At 53.0% G+C, this 16,219-nt stretch overlaps 9 protein-coding genes across 9 annotated transcripts; 4 read left to right on the top strand and 5 right to left on the bottom strand.

Moving 5' to 3' along the window:
* Window positions 1-2: 2 nt before the first annotated feature.
* Window positions 3-1,151, bottom strand: SAICODRAFT_4737 (Sec14 cytosolic factor; the record flags this gene model as incomplete). Its single annotated transcript, XM_019168888.1, has 6 exons — window positions 3-244; window positions 306-465; window positions 521-649; window positions 706-974; window positions 1,042-1,093; window positions 1,146-1,151. 6 exons carry the CDS (start codon window positions 1,149-1,151, stop codon window positions 3-5), a joined length of 858 nt encoding a protein of 285 aa, XP_019027671.1.
* Window positions 1,152-1,923: 772 nt separating this feature from the next.
* Window positions 1,924-4,169, bottom strand: SAICODRAFT_225208 (HbrB-domain-containing protein). The gene is made up of 2 exons (XM_019166593.1): window positions 2,577-4,169; window positions 1,924-2,517 (listed from the first exon to the last, which is right to left on the bottom strand). The coding sequence occupies exons 1-2, from the start codon at window positions 4,147-4,149 to the stop codon at window positions 2,300-2,302; spliced, it is 1,791 nt and encodes a 596-aa protein (XP_019027670.1). The 5' UTR covers window positions 4,150-4,169; the 3' UTR covers window positions 1,924-2,299.
* Window positions 4,170-4,363: 194 nt separating this feature from the next.
* Window positions 4,364-5,338, top strand: SAICODRAFT_32918 (cytosolic Fe-S cluster assembly factor NBP35; the record flags this gene model as incomplete). Its single annotated transcript, XM_019168247.1, has 1 exon — window positions 4,364-5,338. The coding sequence occupies one exon, from the start codon at window positions 4,364-4,366 to the stop codon at window positions 5,336-5,338; it is 975 nt and encodes a 324-aa protein (XP_019027669.1).
* Window positions 5,339-5,440: 102 nt separating this feature from the next.
* SAICODRAFT_28639 (BING4CT-domain-containing protein) lies at window positions 5,441-6,626 on the bottom strand. The gene has a single exon (XM_019167189.1). The coding sequence runs from the start codon at window positions 6,582-6,584 to the stop codon at window positions 5,463-5,465; it is 1,122 nt and encodes a 373-aa protein (XP_019027668.1). The 5' UTR covers window positions 6,585-6,626; the 3' UTR covers window positions 5,441-5,462.
* Window positions 6,627-7,252: 626 nt separating this feature from the next.
* SAICODRAFT_32916 (DUF663-domain-containing protein) lies at window positions 7,253-9,592 on the top strand (the record flags this gene model as incomplete). The annotated part of the gene is made up of 1 exon (XM_019168246.1): window positions 7,253-9,592. One exon carries the CDS (start codon window positions 7,253-7,255, stop codon window positions 9,590-9,592), a length of 2,340 nt encoding a protein of 779 aa, XP_019027667.1.
* A 119-nt stretch (window positions 9,593-9,711) lies between these two features.
* Window positions 9,712-11,336, bottom strand: SAICODRAFT_110608 (mitochondrial Lipoyl synthase). Its single transcript, XM_019165314.1, has 2 exons — window positions 11,064-11,336; window positions 9,712-11,012 (listed from the first exon to the last, which is right to left on the bottom strand). Exons 1-2 carry the CDS (start codon window positions 11,118-11,120, stop codon window positions 9,864-9,866), a joined length of 1,206 nt encoding a protein of 401 aa, XP_019027666.1. The 5' UTR covers window positions 11,121-11,336; the 3' UTR covers window positions 9,712-9,863.
* Window positions 11,337-11,353: 17 nt separating this feature from the next.
* SAICODRAFT_50822 (putative fatty acid desaturase) lies at window positions 11,354-12,961 on the bottom strand (the record flags this gene model as incomplete). The annotated part of the gene is made up of 1 exon (XM_019169017.1): window positions 11,354-12,961. The coding sequence occupies one exon, from the start codon at window positions 12,959-12,961 to the stop codon at window positions 11,354-11,356; it is 1,608 nt and encodes a 535-aa protein (XP_019027665.1).
* Window positions 12,962-13,414: 453 nt separating this feature from the next.
* SAICODRAFT_63531 (uncharacterized protein) lies at window positions 13,415-15,044 on the top strand (the record flags this gene model as incomplete). Its single annotated transcript, XM_019169996.1, has 5 exons — window positions 13,415-13,794; window positions 13,852-14,058; window positions 14,109-14,266; window positions 14,320-14,553; window positions 14,616-15,044. Exons 1-5 carry the CDS (start codon window positions 13,425-13,427, stop codon window positions 15,042-15,044), a joined length of 1,398 nt encoding a protein of 465 aa, XP_019027664.1. The 5' UTR covers window positions 13,415-13,424.
* A 160-nt stretch (window positions 15,045-15,204) lies between these two features.
* SAICODRAFT_68865 (uncharacterized protein) lies at window positions 15,205-16,208 on the top strand. Its single transcript, XM_019170432.1, has 4 exons — window positions 15,205-15,595; window positions 15,648-15,812; window positions 15,966-16,063; window positions 16,106-16,208. The coding sequence occupies exons 1-4, from the start codon at window positions 15,276-15,278 to the stop codon at window positions 16,144-16,146; spliced, it is 624 nt and encodes a 207-aa protein (XP_019027663.1). The 5' UTR covers window positions 15,205-15,275; the 3' UTR covers window positions 16,147-16,208.
* The last annotated feature ends 11 nt before the right edge of the window (window positions 16,209-16,219 follow it).

Here is a 16,219-nt window from a genome sequence, read left to right as displayed (position 1 = left end):
ACTTACTTCAAGTACTGAGGGTCATTCCACGGTCCAGCATCGCTCATCGCACAATTACCACCACGGTCCGCACAATCGCACTTTCCACCAAATTGCTTCGGCAAGTTCTCCGCCGGGATCTGGGCAAGGAGCTCAGACTGGTACGAAGAACCGAGGATGTTGATTTTAGCGACGGTAGCGGGGTCGAGGAGCTTTGCGACCATTTTCCAGGCGCCGGAGAAACCCCAGGGGGCGTTGATAAGGACTATGTCATGGTCATGTTAGTTCTGAGATGACAACAAGGGAGAGTGGGGGGGAAGACATACACATCTTGCCGAGACGCTCGGGGTAGTAGTCACTGGAGATCTGGGAAGCTTGCTTGACGTATCCGTACACGGAGGAGATGGAGGTGATTCCGACGCCCTTCAAGTCGAGGATGGTGCAAGAAGTCTCGATGAGCTTTCCGGCTTTTCGGGAGCATGCGGGCTGTAAAAAACTATGTCAGTCCCGGTCGAGTTAATAGGGAGGACAAGTTCTTTACGAGACGGGGGTCAACGAATTTCTCGTATTCGTAGACGAGGTTTTGCATCATGCGTTCTTGGGTGGTGATCTCGTACATCTTCTTCAAGTCGATACCGCCGAGCTGCTCAATGTATACCGGACGTCCATCCTGTACAAAAGTTCGTCAACCTCTTTCCATTATCGTCAGACACGGAACTTCCGCACCTTATCCGTCTTGTGGTAGTATTGAGGGTAATACTTCGACACGGCCTCTTTCTCCGGATACTGAAAGTTCTTCGCAATCTCATCAACACCGAACTCCCTCCTCCACTTCTCGCAGTTTAGGAACATCTCCTTTGCGAGGTTGATGTCCCATTTGCGAGCGCGGAGGAAGCGGCACATGGAGGGGTCATCGAGGCGTTCGGTGCACCCGGCTTGTTGGAGGGCTGCTCGGAGTTGGACGACCTTGGATTCTTGCTCGGAGGTGAGGTGGCCTAGGGAGGAGAGGGGGTGTTAATTGATTGCGTATGGGGTGGGGGACCTTGGGGGTAGGAGGAATACCTGGGTGCCCCTGAGGTGCTTCGGGGTTGGTTGATGGGTAGTCGAGAGTGGTCTGTACGTGAATCCATGAGCGACTGAATCGACACAATTACGGAGGTACGCACACTCATTGCAATTGAGAATGAGATTGGTATTGGGGTTGTTGTTTTCTCCCGTTCGAATTCAGATGCACGCATGACGCTGGCACGCCACGGCAGCGAGACGGCACAGAGGCAAACCTTATCCAGTCAGAGCGACAATGAGGCAATGGACAATTGAGTAACTTCGAAAGCCAAACCTTCCGCGCTTCGACAGAACCCTTTCCACTCCAATTTACCACTTCCTTAATAGCAGAGTTTCCTGTCGCGGCAGACGTTCCCAGCTGCGGCACTCGCCACACGGGGTCCAAAAATACGGTCGTCCATCCAAACACAACACCATCCAGCAACCAGCTATTCAACATGCCAGGTCGAATCAAGTCCAAGAAAACCGCTCACTCAAAGACGCCATACTCCCGCCCCACCGCAAAACCCCCAACCAAACGCTCCAAACCCAGCGCAGCAACAAAACACGCAAACGACGTCCTCCGCGACGAACTCGACTCCATCTTCGCTACCGAGCAATCCGATCTCCGTGGCGTCTCGGTGGAAAAAAAGGATACGAGAGGTTTAGTGGAGTTAACGCGGAACCAGGAAAGGGAGAGGAAGATCAAGGAACAGCAGGATTTGGAGGATATGTTGAGTCTTATGGAGGGTGGGTTTGGGAAGGCTGCGGATTTGGGGACTCCGGTTGCGAAGAGGCCGGTGAGGACGGCCGTCTCCATTCCTGCGGCTTTGTTGCCAGCCAAGGCTGCACCGGCAGCAGTGGCATCGGTCTTTGCGAAGAAAACCGACTCCGATTCAGATGAGGAGCTTTGACTCTCTGGTCTGGAAGAGTACGCCGACCAAACCGCCGCTGAATACGACAAACTACACACCAAAGGCACACACCGCACCGAACGACGGAATGCAAAGCGTCAAGGTCATATTGCGCATACCGGACGAATCTCAAAGAACGCCAACACCGTCACCAAACCAAAGCAGAAAACAAAGGCCACAACTGCAACGTCGACGGCTGGACCGAAGACCAAGCCAAACCCCGCATCATCACTCCCACCACGAATCATGAAAGGAAAACTCGAGCGTCAGTTTAAAGAAATCATCGACCGGCTTTAATCCTCTCGCCCCTTTTCTCACCCACGAAGCCTCTGCGGTCACCCCCCAACCTGCGACGGAACCAGTTATCTTTTAGCGTTCTGGCAACTACATCGCACCATTAGTATAGAACCAAGGAAAGGAGTTGAAGAAGAGAAGGAGAACGCACGTTTATCCATACCCGCCTGCTTCTCGTCCCCAGATAGGATCGAGGCAAGGACCGATACACACTGTAGTAACCGACTAGCGGTATCAGTGATATTCTGCGCAGAATCAATATCGAGTCTCAAACTCGAAAAGACCCCTGTATCCTCGCGATCAATTAGCCCCTCGTTCGTTCCCATCCTCCCTAGGAATACGCACCATGTAGCCTCTCAAACACCTTCTGATTCGGCAGAATAACCACATCCCTAAACTCCATCAATGCAATCCTCCTGATATCAATTTCCCCCCTCTCAGCCCCCCACACCATCTCACTCCCCCTCTCACTCAACACACTCCCGACACCCTTCCACTCTTTCTGTAACGGCAAAAACACGGCCTCGAGATAGGGTAACACCCGTCCAAAAAAGAATTCCCACACCTCGACGAGGCGGGGGATGAGTCGTTCGGGGGGGAGGGAGGAGGATGTGAGAGGCGGTTGGTTGAGGGATGTCATACCCACCTCCAGTAAGTCATGGAGGTCGTCGAGGAGGGTGTACGTGGTGTTATCCCCCACACACCTCCTAATATGCGAAATCATCAACTTATTCAAATCCTCAACCGGTACCCTCAACCCCTCGCCACTAAACAACGGCAGCACCCGGGCACTGAGCAAAGGCCACACATCGGATGTGAGCCAGGAGTCGTAGGTGGAGGAGGTTGCGTGTGCGGATGCTGAGCGGATATCGAGCGTGGAAATTGATTTCTGGAGTTGGAGGGGTCCGAACATACTACTCGATGGCGAATTAGGAAGGGCCCCGCCGCCGCCCAAGGTATCGAGACTGGGACGGCCCAGGAGATCGAGAGAGGGGCGGTGAGAGGAGATGATACTGTGTGCGGAACTCAGGAGGGATGGATTCGAGTCTTTTCGGGTTCTCAGGAGAGGATTCCGGGATTTTTGGGGAGGGGCTGTGGGTGCGAGGGGGAGGATGGGTGGAGAGGGTGCGGCGCCGGGGGATGGGGTGTTGACTGTACTTGCGTAGAGGGATCCTGGTGGTCCATACTCGGGTGTGTGCGCAGTGCTCGCGTCTGAATCGTGTCGATGTAGATGGTGAATATGCAATGGCCCCAAACTATGCGAATGCCCCCCACCATGGCCACCTCCACTACTCCCTCCCCGAGAAAAGATCGGGCTGGTGGGTGATTTAGCCTGACTCATCGTATGTGCTAGCCCATGCGCCGCATTCGTCACGATCTTACTCGGTCGACTGAACAACTTTTGTTTCGTACTCGCTGATTTCGTGGGACTGGAGCGGTTTTCGAGGGTTGGGAGGATTGGAGGGAGGGTGATTGGTGGTGATTGGGGGAGACGGGAGGCGGTTGTGGAAGGGGTTGAGGTGAAGTAGCCCGGAACGCCGGTGACGCTGGATGAACGCTTCCGGTATGCTTCGGAGTCTGCGGCGGAGAGGTTGAATAGGGGTGGTGCGGTTGGTTTCTGCTGGTCTCCCCGGGAACCATAATGCGGCGGATGTCTATCCCGGCTGTGACCATTACCTCCTGAAGGAGTTGTTCGTGCCGCTGTCGGCGTTGTGGTAGGCGTGTTGGCCGACTGAGGAGCAACCTGAGGAGTCGTTGTAACATCCCGAATTCTCTCCGTCGTCTGTCCAAAGGAGTCGTTGGAAGAAACAGACGAATCGGACATCTCACCGAATTCCTGCTCTGCCACCTCCGGTAGAAGCTCTGAACCAGGCATGTCGGCGGGAGCACTTGTCGTCCGCGAAGCCGATCGCATCATCTTCTTAGGAGGAGGTGTTGTCTACGTTACATTGCGTATTGCATGAGAGTGCATGACCCTTACTAAGCCTGTCATAAGGGTCGCCTCCACTCAACTCCTCTATATATTCCCCGTCCATTAACCTCCTCGATCCATCATCCTCCCTCCATTCTATCATATCACCATGATAGCAACACAAACAGCACCACAGCTTCCCCAACCCTCACAGAAGGTAATGGAGGAGTTACCCGAAGTCCAATCCGACAAACCAACCGACGCAAACGAACACTGCCCCGGCACCGAATCCGAACAAGCCGGTAAATCAGCCGCCTGTGACCGCTGCCCCAACCAACAAATCTGTGCCTCCGCCCCGAAATTCGATCCCGACCTCCCGATAATCGAGGAGAGACTCCGTGACGTCCGGCACAAGATCTTGGTGTTGAGTGGGAAGGGTGGGGTGGGGAAGAGTACGTTTACGTCGCAGTTGAGCTGGAGTTTAGCGCATGATCCGGATGCTCAAGTCGGTGTTATGGATATCGATATCTGTGGGCCGTCGATTCCCAAGATCATGGGTTGTGAAGGCGAGACGATTCATACTTCGGGGTCGGGGTGGTCACCAGTCTACGTCGCTGATAACCTAGGCGTCATGTCAATCGGCTTCATGCTCCCAAACCCAGACGACGCAATCATCTGGCGCGGGCCCAAGAAAAATGGATTAATCAAACAATTTTTGAAGGATGTCGAATGGGGCCCACTGGACTTTTTGGTGGTCGATACCCCGCCTGGGACAAGTGATGAACATTTGAGTATCTCGCAATACCTCAAGGCTTCGGGGATCGATGGTGCGGTGGTCGTGACGACGCCACAAGAAGTCGCACTCCTCGACGTCCGTAAAGAAATCGATTTTTGCCGCAAAGCCGATATTCCCGTCCTCGGAATCGTCGAGAACATGTCCGGATTCGTATGTCCCTCCTGCTCGGGCGAATCATACATCTTTGCCCCGACAACCGGAGGTGGGCGTGCGTTGGCCGAGGATATGGGCGTGGATTTCTTGGGTGCGGTACCGCTTGATCCGAGGATTGGGAAGGCGTGTGATTATGGACAGAGCTTTTTGGATGAGTATCCGGAAAGTCCGGCGAGCGAGGCGTTGATGGGGATTATCAGAAAGATTAGGGAGAAGATTGGGGAGCCGTTGGAGGAGGAAGAGTGATGATGAGGATTTGGTATACCTGCACTTGTTATTTATGGGCAATAGGCGTTTTCGGTCTGTTTCGTATTGTAATGCACTTCCAGGACTTTAAAAATAGATTTTGTTCGCCCTAAGGTACACGGATTTAATACCGCTTCGAAGTCTTCTGCGCAAACCTCGCCAACGCCGGTCCCTCCTTCTTCTCCTCCACAACCTCCCCCCTATCTCTCCTAACCCTTTCCGCCCTCATCTGCTTCTCCTTCACCAACGCCGCCTCGACCCTCACTCTCCGGTCATCAATGACGTTCTTGGCTTTAGACCTCAAATACTTCCTCATCGCCGAGTTCTTTCCCCTAACCTTGGGCTTGGGTACCCATTTCTCTTCTTCGGCTTTCTTTGCCGCAGCTTCTTGTTCTTGGAGTGCGCGACGGTCGGGGGCGGAGGTGCGGTCGAGGGTTCCAATGAAGGAGGTGTCGAGGGCGATCATGGATGGTTGGATCTTTTCCATGAGCATACGAACCTCGGTTTCGCGGCGCTGATCGACAGTCTCGTATGGGTTCAGCTCGTATGCGTCGTAGTTTGGTTCTCCGGATCCGGGAACGACGATGGAGGAGAATCCACCAGAGTGTCCGAATCCGAGGACATCATCGAAAGGACAGAATCTCGCGTCAGCGATATGTTCGCCTGCGGCGAGGTGTGTCATATATGGTGACTGCTGCTTAACTCTCAATGCATCCTTCCAGATTGTCATGTGCGGGCCCCATCCTACAGCCAACAATCCACGATCCGAGATGTTGATCGTTGAGGGTGGTGTTGGGGTGTAGTACGAATGCACCTCCTTGTACATCCTCAAATCCCAGATCCGTAGCCGTCCTTCCGCTCCACCCGTCGCCATGTATTTCCCACTCCGATCAATCGCCATCGAGCGCACGGGACCGGCATGCGCTTGGAGTTTAACGAGTGGTGTGGACATTGTCGGCGCCCAGAGCGTTACGGTTCCATTTGCGTGCCCGATGTGGATGGCTGCGTTTTGTTGGTTTTGTGTCATGCATGCTGGTTGACCAAGTTTGGTTCGTAGCTCTGCGACGAGGTTTCCGGTAGATGTGTCTTGGTATTTGAGCCATCCTGCGTTTCCTACTGTTGCGAGCAGGAAATGGTAGGGGAGGAACTCCATGTGTTGGACCTCAATGTGGTTTTTCAGGCGGTGGAGTTCCATTCCGGTTCGGTCGTAGATGAAGACGTGTTTCTTCTGTGCGACAGCGTACATGGACTCGTTGTGCAACCACTTCACGTCTCGTACGGTTTCGTTGAGCTGGATTTCAGAGTGAAGCTTTCCCTCGCGCCAGTCGAAGGAAGCGACATGTCCTTTCCTACCTCCAATGAGAAGGTGTCGTCCATTGCGGGTGTAGTCGATCGCATATGGTCCGAAAGCAGGGAGCTTCAAGTCAAACGATTTCTGCGCAGTCGCGACATCGACTTCTTGTCGCAGCTGATCCTGCCTGAACTTGTATGTCCGCTCCATCCCTTCCGCCTCGAGCACACCTTCCTCCTCCTGTAGCAGCAACTCCGAGTCCGCGGCCTTGTATGCAGCATCATGAAATCTGTGCTCCACCTTCTTCATATTCGTCCTCAACTTCTTGTCTTTGATTCCCTTCGTCTTGACCCGCTCTCCGCGCTCGTACTTGGGCATGACCGTCAACGACGGGTCCACAGGAGCCTTCTTCGATGATCCATTGGCCATTTTGACAGAATGCAATGGTGTTTGCCTTCTCTGTCCTCGACTGTCCAATTCCCAAAATTCTGGCCCCGGGTCTGCATGAGGCTGAGGTGGCACCTACCGTATCGATTGAGGAAAAAGTCGAAACTCCGCGACGAGGGCGGCGAAAGGGAATTCGTTGAATCACGTTGAATTACGCCGTTTGATCCATTATCAATATGGCAGGAGCTGAATCAGGCGGTCATCATCACCGTACGTCCCTGAAGTCGAAGAAGCCGTTCAAGTCGAGGCATTCGTCAAAGAGTTCGGTGAAGGATAAGCTCAAGGGAAAGGTTGAGCGTCCTACAGACGGCGCAAAGCCGAAGAAGCATACCTCGACCAAAGCAGATCGTCGTAATGCTGCGAAGCAGGTTCAGGCGAAGAAGCGTGAGGAGACGATCAGAAATAACCGCATTTTCGACGGACGTCGTGGTGCACCTAGGATTGTTGCGATAGTGCCGTTGTGTGCTGATGTCGATGGTGTTACTGTCGTCAAGAACTTGAATGCGTCGATTGAGCAGGATGTGGAAGTGAAAGAGGGGTTGGTCAACGTCCAGGCCGAGCGATTTAAGCAGAAGCTTCAGTACATCGTCGTCGACCGCGACTACGTCTCCATTGTCGACGCCTGCAAGGCTGCCGATTTCACCGTTTTCATTCTTTCCGCCAACCAGGAAGTCGACGAGTTCGGAGAGCTTTGCCTTCGTTCTATTCAGTCTCAGGGTATCTCCAACGTCGTCACCGTCGTTCAGCACCTCGACACCGTTGATGGTATTAAGACCAAGGCTGATGTCAAGAAGTCCTTGTTGAGTTTCATTTCCTACTTCTTCCCTACCGAAGAGAAGGTTCACGCTATCGACTCCGCCGCTGAGGCGCTCAACGTCGTCCGCGCTCTCTGCACCCAACACCCATCCGGCATCAACTGGCGTGAGAACAGATCTTATGTCTTGGCTGAGTCCGTGACCTACGAGGAGGAAGGTAACAACGTGGTCGTGGAAGGAATCGTTCGTGGAAAGGGCCTGAACGTCGACAGACTGGTGCATATTCAGGGCTGGGGTGACTACCAAATCGAAAAGATCTGCTCAGTACCCGAAGAGAACAAGAAGGGACGCGGAATGGATGTGGATATGGAGGAGGCGAACAACGTTCTTGCTGTGCCGACTGAGGAGCAGGACTCCACTGAGGCTTTGGCACCTGAAGAGGAGGATGATGAGGAGATGGAGATGGACTCTGGTGTTGAGGGTGCTGCTCAGCCTAAGGGTGTGAGATTGGATGACCACTACTATTTCGACAAGGAGGAGGAGCCGGTGAAGAATATTAAGCTGCCTAAGGGTACCTCAAAATACCAGGCAGAATGGATCACGGAGGAGGGTTCCGATGCTGAGTCTTCCGATGAGGAGGACGAGGATGATGAGGAAATGGACAATGGAGAGGAGGAGGATGAGGGCTTTGACGAGCCGCGCCGTGGTATCTCTTTCGCTACTCAGTCTGAGTATGCACCAACAGAGTTCGGTGATGACGAGATGCACGTCGACCTTGACCCTGAAGAGGAGATGGCTCAGCTCGAGGCATACCGCCAAGCGCAGCGCGAGCGTTCCGATGACTTGGAGTTTCCCGATGAGGTCGAGGCACCACCAGACATGCCCGCCTCCGAACGTTTCAAGAAGTACCGTGGAATGAAGTCCTTCCGCACTTCCCCATGGGACGCCGACGAGTCTGACCCCAATGCACCAGCCGAGTGGAAGCGCCTGGCAAGGTTCGAGAACTACAAGGCGACGAAGAACAGGGTTATCAAGCAGGGACAGTTCGGCGGTGTCGCGGCTGGTACGCGCGTCCAGATTTACCTTCGTGATTGCCCTCGTGAAATCGCTGAAAAGTACGATGGATCTAAGCCATTCCTTTTGACGAGCTTGTTGCAGTATGAGCACAAGACTACTGTCTTGAACTTCCAGGTTACGCCCAATACCGAGTACAACGAGCCCATCAAGGCAAAGGATCCGCTTATCTTGCAGTGCGGTGCGAGACGGTATGTCGTCAAGCCCTTGTACTCTCAGTTCGGTAACTCGTCAAACAATGTTGCCAAGTTTGAGAGATACTTGCACCCTGGCCGTACCTCCGTCGCTACCGTGATCGGTCCCGCAGTCTTCGGAAACGTCCCTGTCCTCCTTCTCCGTGAGACCCCCAATGGCCTTAAGCTCGTCGCTTCCGGTTCCTTCTTGGACACCGACCACCGCCGTGTTATCGCCAAGCGTATCGTCCTCACTGGTATCCCATACAAGATCCACAAGCGTGTCGTCACTATCCGATACATGTTCTTCAGCGATCACGACGTTAACTGGTTCAAGGCGATCCAGCTGTTTACCAAGTACGGAAAGACTGGATACATCAAGGAAAGTTTGGGTACGCACGGTTACTTCAAGGCGACGTTCGATGCAAAGATCAACCAGCAGGATACTATTGGTATGTCGTTGTACAAGAGAGTTTTCCCTAGGATGGTGGAGAACTGGAGAGCGGAGGCTTAGATATATTGCTTTTTACGGTAGTTTTTGGATATCAAGGGAATCATGGAATCGTCATTTAATCATCACCCTCATCGGTCGCAATTATGTTCGGGGCCTCGATTCCGAGTCTGTAGAAGCTAGTGAGAAATGGGTATGAGAGAATACAACGGTATGATGATAATGAATGATATATTGAGCGTTGAATGCTCGTGGTGGCGTCTGCAGGCCAGTTGAAGGCCATGATATGTATGGACCAAATGAATAGAAAAGAAATGAATAACCCCAACACCCCTTAAGCCCTCGTCTCGAGCGTCTTGTCCAAAAGCTCCTTCTCAGACTGACCCAAACCCTCCTCCGTAACCTTCCTGATATCCTTTCCCCTCTTTTTCAACACATTCTCAATGAACTTCTCTCCGGCCTTATACGAACTCCTGACCAAAGGTCCAGAAGCGACGTACAAGAAACCCAACTCCTCCGCAACCTTCTGCCAGTGCGTGAACTTCTCCGGCGTGACATACTCATGGACCTTCATGTGCTTCTTCGTTGGTCGCATGTACTGTCCGAATGTAACGACGTCAACATTGACCTTTCTCAACTCCTTCAACGCCGCAAGGACCTGCTCATCATTCTCCCCAACACCAAGCATCATACTCGTCTTCGTAATCAACGTCGGCACAGTCTTCTTCGCATGCTCCAACGCTCTCAAACTCTGCCTAAACGTCGCTCGACGATCTCTGACAAAGGGCGTCAACTCCTCCACCGTCTCGATGTTGTGTGCGTACACATCCAACCCACTCTGTGCTACACGCGCAGTCTGCGTCAAGTCACCCGCGAAATCACCCGTCAAGGCCTCGACGAGGATATGCGGCGCACGTTGCTTGATCTTCATGATCGTCTCTGCGAAATGCGCAGAGCCTCCATCCGCCAGATCATCTCGATCTACCGACGTCAGAACGACATATCCCAAACCCCAACGCCTAATCGCCTCCGCAGTATGTTCCGGCTCATGCGGATCCAGCGGTGCCGGCGCCTTCGAAGTCTTGACGGAACAGAATCGACACCCACGCGTACACGTATCACCCATCAACATAATCGTCGCCGTAGCAGCGGCTTTATCCGATCCACCCCAACAATCACCAATATTCGGACATCGTGCCTCCTCACACACAGTATGCAGTTTAAGACCTCGCAAATCACGCTTGATCTTGTTGAAGTTGGTACCGAGTGGAACGGAGGTTTTGAGCCATGGAGGGAGACGCTTGACTTGTGTTGAGGTTGGGGGCTCGTTGGCGAGTTCTAGTGATTCTTCGGTGGTGATTTTCGATTGGAGGAAATCTGTGAAAGATGGGCCGCTTGCGAGTTTCTCGGAGATCTTTGACTTGGTAGATGCGGCAGCGGCCGCGTCGGGTGCCGAAGTTGTGGAGGCGAGAGATCGAGAATGCTGTTCGATGGGGTCAGTCAACGGAGTTGCGTCATGTGGAACCAAATGAACCTTCAACAGAGCCTCGCACTCCCTCCCAATAACTCTCTTTGTCGATACAGCAAACATATTGATTGTCTGGTCCGTCAAGGATGTGGTTCAGGGTTCAAATGAGTCGCCGTTACTCGGTGGTGTGGCGAGTATTTGTGGCCCACCTTCCAAAAATAGTTTCAAAATTCATACGTGCTTCGGAACCGACCGGCCGCGCGCAGAACACCTGGGGGCGACGGCTGCGGGCGTGGGGATTCTCTATTTTAGGATACCGTAGCTATAGCTTGACGCCATGGTAAATGGTAGACAGCTTAATGAAAATGCACATCATTCCCATGAAACGCTTTCGCAACCGTCGCCAAAATCCTCGCCTGCTGACTAACCTCCCCCAACCTCCCAACCACAAACCGATTCCCATCAACAAACTCCATCTCCTTAAACTCGATCCCGACTTCGCCACAGAACTCTTTGACCAATTGTTGAACGGCTCGTAGATTGTGACGAGGGACGCGGGGGAAGAGGTGGTGGACTGCCTGGAATTGGAGACCGCCGTGGATGAAGTCGAGCCAGGCGGGGCAGGAGACGTCCATTGTTGTGCGGAGTTGGCGTTGGGGGAAAGATTCGCTGAGGCCGAGGTCGGCTGTGCTCATGGCGAAGTGGGATAGTGTGATTTGAACGTGGAGTGGCATCGTCACGATATGCGAGATCAGGATATAAGCGATCCTCGTTCCCCAGGTCGGAACGGACTTAAGAAGACAATAGCCGTACCAGTACCAGAACACACAGATTCCGAACATTTCGATATATCTGAACGGAACTGCCTTGCCCTTCTTAGGACCCCGGTTCATGATGAGGTAGTCGTAGGACAACCGGTAAAGGTTAAACCGTCCGAAACAGAGAATAGGGTAATACGAATACCTCTGAATCCGAATGAAGAATCTCGCAGCTGCATCATACTCCATAACCCTATCATAATACGTCGACCGAACCCCTTCCAACAACTTTGCCGTGACTGCGAAGAGTGGCATGTGTTGGATATCTGGGTCATGCTCGGGGTGATTGGTGACGATGTGGTGGACGTTGTGGTTTGTTTTCCACCAGCCGAGACTTAGACCACCAATGAAATCGGCGACGAGAATACCGATGAGGTTGTCGAGGGTGTAGTCGTGTGTGATACTAAGGTGTCCGGCATCATGCGCGACAAACGTCAATTGATGCCAGAACAATCCGAGGAAGAGGGCGGAGGTAAGGTACCAGGCATGGTGGAGTGTATAGAGCGCAACGGCGAGCAGGATTGAGTACCGAATACATTCCCGACCGTAAGCGGCGTAGTTGCAGTCGTAGTATCCTTCTTTCTCCAGTCGTTCGTGGAGTTCGCGGTATTTGTGAGCGATGTGCTGTTGCGTTGAGGGTTCGAGTGATGGGTAATTTGCGAGATCGTTTTCGATTGCTTCTTGAACTGGGTTTGGCAGGGAAGGCATTGCGTTAACAGCGGGCGTCGGCGGCATCCCTGAATCTGCTCTCAACATTGAGACTCGTGGCCGAAGTCCCTGCTCTTGTAACTCCTCTCCATTATCCGAGGCATTCGATGACGCGCTCGAACTGTCGAGCACAACCCCTTCATCTTCCTCCCCATACTGCCCACCCTGAATTGGCGGAACCATACTCTTCCACACACCCTCGACTCTCCCCACAATAAATGCTCGCATCCGCTTCTTTGTTTCGTCACAATGGTATGCATTTATTTCATCCGTCGCGTCTCGACCGACCATATGTAAGATTGACTTCTCACCACCGGGGTGGAGGGACATCCATGAATTGAGCTTTAGGACGAGGTTATCGTAGATTACGACGACTTCGCCCTTGCCGATGCGTTTTGCAACATCATGTCTGGTAAGAACTGCAACGTCCTTTGCCATTGCAGCTGTTCAAGTACAAACAACCGGGTGTATGCTGGTCAATTGCAATTGGTGGTCGAGGGGGTGCTGTCGAGGGGATTTCGGATACGGAACGCGGGCAATCGGTGCAGTGTTTAGTCCTGCGTGTCTAATGCGCGTACGCGCGGGAACTCTCCTGGTGGCAAATGAGATGGCCCTTGGGAACTGGAGAACGGGGGAGAGATTGAGTGAGCATAGTGTGAATGCAATTGAGAGCCCTTTCCTTCTGACGGTTAGAACTCCGACCAAGGCTTGATATCCACTCGAGCTCGCTACATGATCCTCAGACGCTCATCCCGAAGGACGTTCCGGCTTGTAGTCAGGTCTACTGCTTAACCGTGCGTCTTGGCGGCTCGCCCCACGTTTACATGCGACTGCGCATTCTCCACCAGACACTGATCGCAGCATACACCCACCCTAACCGCCAGATCACCCTTGATCAACCATGTCCTACAACGGCTACGAAAATAACTACGGCTACAATAACCAAGGAAACTCCTACGGTCCACCTCCTCCAGGCGGTGGCTGGGGTGGTCCTCCACCTGGGCCTCCCCCTCCCGGAGGGCCACGTTCAAATTACGGCCCTCCTGGTGGTCCCCCCCCAATGCATACTCGACCTGGGTATGAATCGAATGGACCAAGTTATGGGAACCCTCCTCCGAGTGGGAACCCGCCGCATGGGGGACATATGTCGTCCTACAATCCTGAACCGTATGCGCCGAGTCAGGCGTACCAGGGTGGTGGACAGGGATACCTGCCGCCGACGGGACCTCCGCCTCATCCGGAGCAGTTGCACCATTTTAGGCCGCCGTCAGGTATAGTATTCGGAATCTGCGTTTGGTGATACCGATGTGGACTGACGAAAGCTATAGGTCAACTCCCGAATGCGTACAACAACAGCTACAACGAAGGCAACTACCGCGCTCCCCCTCCTCCGCCGACGCAAGCTCAGGCGTTCGGACATGGAGCTACGCAGGGGTACAACTACCAGTACTCCAACTGTCAGGGAAAGAAAAGGGCATTGTTCATCGGTATCAACTATTTCGGGTCGAGCAGTGAGTTGAAGGGGTGTATTAATGGTGAGTTTCTTTGTCCGCGTATAAATTGCTGCTGACTAGGCGAATTACAGATGTCAGGAATTTGTCGAGTTTCTTGGTCGAGAGATATGGATTTAAGTGGGAGGATATGGTCATTTTGACGGATGACCAGTCCAACCCAAGGAGTGTCCCGTTGAGGCAGAATATCATCAATGCGATGCAATGGCTTGTTTCGGGCGCTCAGCCGAATGTACAGGTATTATGTCGCGACCCATGGACGCGTGCTGACATATCTCTGTACAGGACAATCTTTTCTTCCACTACTCCGGCCATGGAGGACAGACTGAAGACCTCGACGGTGATGAAGATGATGGTTTTGATGAGGTCATTTACCCACTTGATTTCAAGCAGAATGGACACATCGTCGATGATGAGATTCATTTCAGGATGGTAATGCCCTTGCCGGCTGGATGTCGATTGACGGCCATCTTCGATTCGTGCCATTCGGGAAGTGTGTTGGATCTTCCATACCTCTACGTATGTTTGCCGCTGCATTCACTTTTTCGGGCTTGTGAAGATGCTAACTGTGACGCATGTAGTCTACGAACGGTACCCTCAAAGAACCCAACCTCGCCAAGGAAGCCGGACAAGGCCTCCTCAGCGCAGGCATGTCCTACCTCCGCGGCGACATCGGCGGTATGGTCTCCGGCGTCTCCTCCCTCTTCAAAAACGTAACCGGCTCAAACTCCTCCGCCACCGAAATATCCCGCCGCACAAAGACCTCCCCCGCAGACGTCATCCAACTATCCGGCTGCAAAGACAACCAAACATCCGCTGACGCCTCTGAGGGCGGACAAGCTACCGGCGCGATGAGTTGGGCGTTCAGGGAGGTGATGTTGAAGAACCCGCAGCAGAGTTATTTGAGTTTGTTGCAGTGTTTGAGAGAGGAGTTGAAGGGGAAGTATCAGCAGAAGCCGCAGTTGTCGTGTAGTCATCCATTGGATATGAATTTGTTGTTCATTATCTAGGCTGCAGGAATAGTATAGGATAGGCAATACGTAATGTGAACGAGCAACTATCTCTACGTAGGGTTCTCTATTTGCCAGCTGAGCACCGGCATCGCCAGACCCTGCCGTTTCGACGGCTGCGCGCGGTAATGACATCACCGGTACCCACGGCCCGAGCATACACCCCATACAAAACCACCTTCTGGCCAAACAGCATACATCTCCAGCAAACATACAGTCACCGTCACAAGAATGTCCTATCCACCAGCACAGCAGGGACTCGAAATCGACTCTCTCAACGACCCCGTCGCGCAAGCCGGCAAGGCGGACGTCGTCACCATGCCACTTGACACCACAGGCCCTTCTCTCGCGGACTACCATACCGGTCGTCCTTTGGACACGGAGAACATTGACTTGTCTCTGCCGCCGGCTACGAAGCCCATTGTTGATCCAAACCCTACGGCGGGACTGGAGCCTGTTGGCGGTGTGAGTGAGGTGGATGTGTTGAACAGGGAGTTCCAGGACGCTACTTTCCGCGCTGCGAATATCCAAGACCTCTCCGAAGCAGATTGGTAAGTTACCTTCTTATCCCCTCTTCCCGTAGCCTTGTTGACGCTCGAGCAGCGTCGAACTCTGGGTCCTCCACAAGATTGGGTCAGGCGACACAACCGAACCTCACCACGGCAAGCTTCCCATCCAGCTCGATCTCTTTCCCTCCGAAGAGAAGATCAAATGGAGGGCGTGGTCGAAGGTCAAGAATGATACCTCGAGGGAGAAGGCGATGAGGGAGTATGTGTTGTTGGTTCAGAGGTTGGAGGGCGACAGGAGGAAGTAGATGAGCTATGGAGATGTGAGGTGTACGATAGAAGGTATAGGAATAGTAATGTTTTTTTTCAAACTTCTCTTAGCGACTACTCTATCACTCCTTCTACAGCGCTTCAGTTGGATCCGGATGTGTAACCTTGCTATTGGAACGCACTGCGCCGACCCCAAAAATTCCCACGCACAAGACTCAACCTCGAGCAGCTACCATTCACATCGTAAGTGCTTTGCATCATGAGAGCAAAAGGATCCGTTTTTAGTTGTACAAAAGCAACTCCAATTGTCATCTAATAAATCTTGAGGTATCAATAAATCGCTACACCGTACCCAGTATGAAAGTATAAACTCCAGAACACGACACAAGAAAGCTTAAG

This window comes from Saitoella complicata, assembly GCF_001661265.1.
Source record: "Saitoella complicata NRRL Y-17804 unplaced genomic scaffold SAICOscaffold_1, whole genome shotgun sequence".
NCBI lineage: Eukaryota > Fungi > Ascomycota > Saitoellomycetes > Saitoellales > Saitoellaceae > Saitoella > Saitoella complicata.
The sequence above is the reverse complement of the archived record's forward strand: the minus strand, read 5'-3'. Positions and strand labels throughout refer to the sequence as shown.